At 37.0% G+C, this 4,117-nt stretch overlaps 1 protein-coding gene across 1 annotated transcript in view; it reads right to left on the bottom strand.

Moving 5' to 3' along the window:
- The window catches only part of LOC104543151 (chromosome unknown open reading frame, human C21orf91), a 17,979-nt gene extending 13,912 nt beyond the window's left edge, over nucleotides 1-4,067 (bottom strand). The window contains exon 1 of the mRNA XM_010187692.1: nucleotides 3,942-4,067. Coding sequence (XP_010185994.1) covers nucleotides 3,942-4,065 — 124 coding nt within the window. The 5' untranslated portion in view covers nucleotides 4,066-4,067. The remainder of the gene's footprint in view (nucleotides 1-3,941) is intronic.
- Between the last annotated feature and the right edge of the window lie 50 nt (nucleotides 4,068-4,117).

The raw sequence follows: 4,117 nt of genomic DNA, 5'->3' as shown, positions 1-4,117 counted from the left end.
TCTTTCCCTGTTCAAGAAAGGTAGATGACAGGCAATACAAGAAAGTTTAAAAATGCATCTTGGCTTTTTGTTTATTCTGAATGCCCATTTTCCCTCTTCTCCTCCCTTTGCTACCACTCTTTCAGTCAACTCCAGAGAAACAGACCCTATAATCCATATAGACCACTCCTGAATAAATTCTGGGATGGACACCACAGCTGAACTCCAAACTGCACTCAAACCAGCAGTTTCTGTGAATTAACTGAACTTAGCAAGAAGCAAAAATCACATTTTAGGCTACCATTTCATTTCAGGAAAAGACTAAAAATCTACTATTAAAAATAATTATGATTTAAACCAAATTTCTGATTAAAAAAAAAAGAGTTTGACACAATATCTAACTTCCTAATTCAGAAACTCAGCAGTTATTTAGTTAAGCAGGCTGTAGATTAAGCTTTCTGTATAGCAGTCTTCTTTATAAAGGACTGTAAGAATAACTTGATTTTTTTTTCAATTAAATATCATTATCAAGCTATTGTCCAAACATAATAAAGGTTACAAAAAACACACAAATGGCAGGAAAGTAAAGGGTGAGACACATCACAACACTGATCCAGGAAGAAGTCTATTGAGTCATGACAGACAAGGATGGTCTCCAATTTGCTCATTTCTAATTACTCACCTTGGTTAACCAGGATGATCAAAAACATTACCATCTACAGACAAGCAAACTTGTACAGCTGTTGAACTCACAGATGTCAAAAGACACAAAGATTCACAATACTAAACTATAAAGTAGTTAAGTGCAGCTAAGGAAATTACATTTCTGGAGTGTTTTGTTTATATACATTTGATAATGTGTTTCAGAAGGAGTTCAGGTGGTTAAGCCTGGGGCTAGATCAGTTTCAAGTGCATGGATTTACCATAGACAGCTTCAAGCAATCAGATGCTGGCACGAAGGGAAACAGAATTGTTCTCATGAGTTTTGTACTAGAACATGACACTCTTTTAGAACAAAAAATTGGGAAACCTACTTCCAGAATTTCACACAGACTCACGGAATGATTTAGGTTGTAAAAGCCCTTTAAGATTACCAAGTCCAACCATAAACCTGACACCACCAAGTCCACCACTTGCCTTTGCACATGCATCTTCAATGTGCCCTTCTATCCTGATCCACCTCCTAGTCACGACTGGATGGTCAGGAAAGACGCAGGAGGTGCTACACATTCCTCTTAAATAAGATAGCTCTTAACACATGGAATTTAACAGGGTGCTGCAAACAGTGGGAGTACTTAAGCATCCTGCAAGATGCCGAGTTGTGACTAATAGCCTGCCTGCAGCAGCTATTTCCTACTTCACTGAAGTTACACATGCACATCAACGCTAAAAATGAGCGAGCCTTAAGCACTATCCTAGCTGTTGCATGAGTATCTTTTTAGAATAGCATACTTCACTTCCTGAATTACTTAAATACACACACACACACATATATGTTTTAATTACTTGGATTTTTCAATATCATGTTAACTATTAGTGAGAATGACATTCACTTGTATGTGTGGGATAGCACATCTGCAGAGCTGATACAACTTACAGTTGATTCTATTCAACAAGCAGCTATGTCATAATGCACTGCACTTCACTAAAATATAAGCAGGTGGTCAGTATAAAAACATCTAGTAAAACATTCTGCATTAGTGAACTATCCATTTGATTCCCTATTCAGGGCTGCCAGAAGATTGCTATTTTAGATGTGTATAAATCATAGTCTTTGTCACAGGAAAATACATATGTCAAAAGCGTGAAGAGCGTGACCATGCATATGGTAAAGGGCTGGCTTATGCAATGGTTCAGCTAAAAAGTCCCATAAAGGCTCTTTTTATAAAGTCACTTGCATAGCCTCTGCCACCCTTAAGCCTCCTCCCCCTATAAAAGCAGTAACTCTTTTTAAAGTTGTATGCAGAAAATATCAGAAATTGAGGTATTTTGATGCTATAATAATAAAAGATGTTAATACTTCTCTTTTACTATGCAAAATAAAAGACAAATATAATGGTTCATGTAGTTTCAGGTAAGCTTTCATCAGTATTCAGTTGAAGTAGTCTTCTTTTAAAATTGACTGCAAATTTAGAAGATTATGCAAAGTAGTCTGCTGCACAGATTAAGTCTTTACTATTATCTAGTCTACTTAAGAGTGCCAGGGAAAAAAAAAAAAGCTGTTCCAGCTAAGACACATGATCTTTTTGTAAAGTAATATCCATAACAAGTATCTTTACAAATCCCTAGCTTATCTCAAACAACAGAAGGTAGAAACCATCCAATAAATTTTAATGCATCTTGTTCTATTTGTTTCAACACTTCCAAAACAAAATTAGATATTGAGTGTAATCAAAGTAATTAATTCTCATTACAGCAATATGGTTTTTTCCTCAGTTTAAAGCCTAGAAAGAGAAACAACTCTGCTTCATATTGATAACCACAAGCCTATCATTATAAAGCAGTAAGAAAACTCAAGCAGACTGACAGGTTGTCTTAGGTTAGATAGCTGCTCTGAGTTTTATCAAAAAGTGCAAATACACAAGCATGTCTCTTCGAAGTAAAAGGATAAAGCATGTAAATTATTTCGCAAGTATGAAAGTATTGTTCAGATTAACATAGCAACAAAAACATTAAAAGCATAACTTTTTTAAAAAATTAAAACACAGTACTGAGTCAGTATTTAAAAGTGATCCCAATTTGCTAACGCATTTTTCTGATTTCTGTAAGGAAAGAAAAAGATTTTATTACCTATACGTGCGTTGAAAGTCAGATGCACAACAGAAACAATGTATGTAATACATATCCATATATCCTTACAGCTCCCTACATTCCAGTCAGTTTTCTGCTTCCAGGGTTCAGAATAAGCAGCTAGATCACTCGGTACAGTACTCATCTCTCACAGCACTTTATTCTCAGAAAGACTTGATCTGAAGACCTTCAGTGTACTCCCATACATATCAAAGAGACAGCAAATCTTACTCTCATCAAGAAGTGAGACAATTCATATAACAGCATTGAGATCTTCACATTCAATTGCCCCACACCAATACAAATTGCTCTAGGTAGTCACATGCACATACAACTGTTAAATAGCACTTTATGTAACAGGAACACATAACTTCATAGCACCAAGATTCAAGCAACAATAGTTATACTTCAAAAAAAATCCTTCTTTGACTTAAAAAAGGGAAATAACTAATCTACTGCTCATTCATGCCCAACGCTTGACACACATGAAGAACAACAACAAGATGGGCAAATTCAAACAAGGTCTGAAATTCTAAAAATACCATTCTGGAGGTCAAAATGGTATTACAAGATTAGTCTTTTAAAAGATGGACAGAATTTCTACTTTATAATTTGCAAACTTTAAGAAGCTTTGACAGTGAACCCAGTTTTATCATACTACATGCATTATCGCCTTATGAAACCAAAAATAAACAATCCTCTGATTATTTTGAGTGAAAGGGAAACAAACATTGATCTGCTTCCAAAAAAACCTATTACACCTCAAAACTTGCAATTTAAATAAGTTTTATACATAGATACCTCTAACTTCTGAACAAAAACCCTGACTAAAGGCAGAACATAAACTCCTTCTGAGCTGAATTAACACCAGAGGTCTAATACCAGAAGGTGAAATTACCACCAGGGCATTTAGGAGGCTCTTGAAAGGAGGACAGGGGGTGGACTACATCTTTATCTCTAGAGAAGCAGGCACTAGTGCACCTAGGACACCTACCTTTACTGGAAATGAGCTATTTTGGAACCTAACAAACTAGTCTGGCCAGCAAGAGAACTTTCTAAACACACACATTTTCAAACCTAAGCCTTTCAGAGAAGCTCAATTTGCCTTCAGCTCCCAACCCAAGGAGCCTACGAAGGAAGCTCGCACAAGATGACTCCTGTTAAAGCGCTACCTTCAATGTTCAGCTCGAAGCAAACGTGGCAGAAGGAGAGCGTTTCTTTCTCGGTCCCCAGCTTGCAGACACTGCAGACGTTGTCATCGTCCAGGTCGATGCTCACGAACTGCTCCTCGTTCATAGTGCCCCTGGGGAGAGCGGGGGAGAGGAGGGGGCGACGAGGAACCGTTACT

Source organism: Mesitornis unicolor, unplaced genomic scaffold (genome assembly GCF_000695765.1).
Source record: "Mesitornis unicolor isolate BGI_N332 unplaced genomic scaffold, ASM69576v1 scaffold3357, whole genome shotgun sequence".
Classification (NCBI taxonomy): Eukaryota; Metazoa; Chordata; class Aves; order Mesitornithiformes; family Mesitornithidae; genus Mesitornis; species Mesitornis unicolor.
Note: the sequence above shows the minus strand (reverse complement) of the source record. Positions and strands in the feature narration are given on the sequence as shown.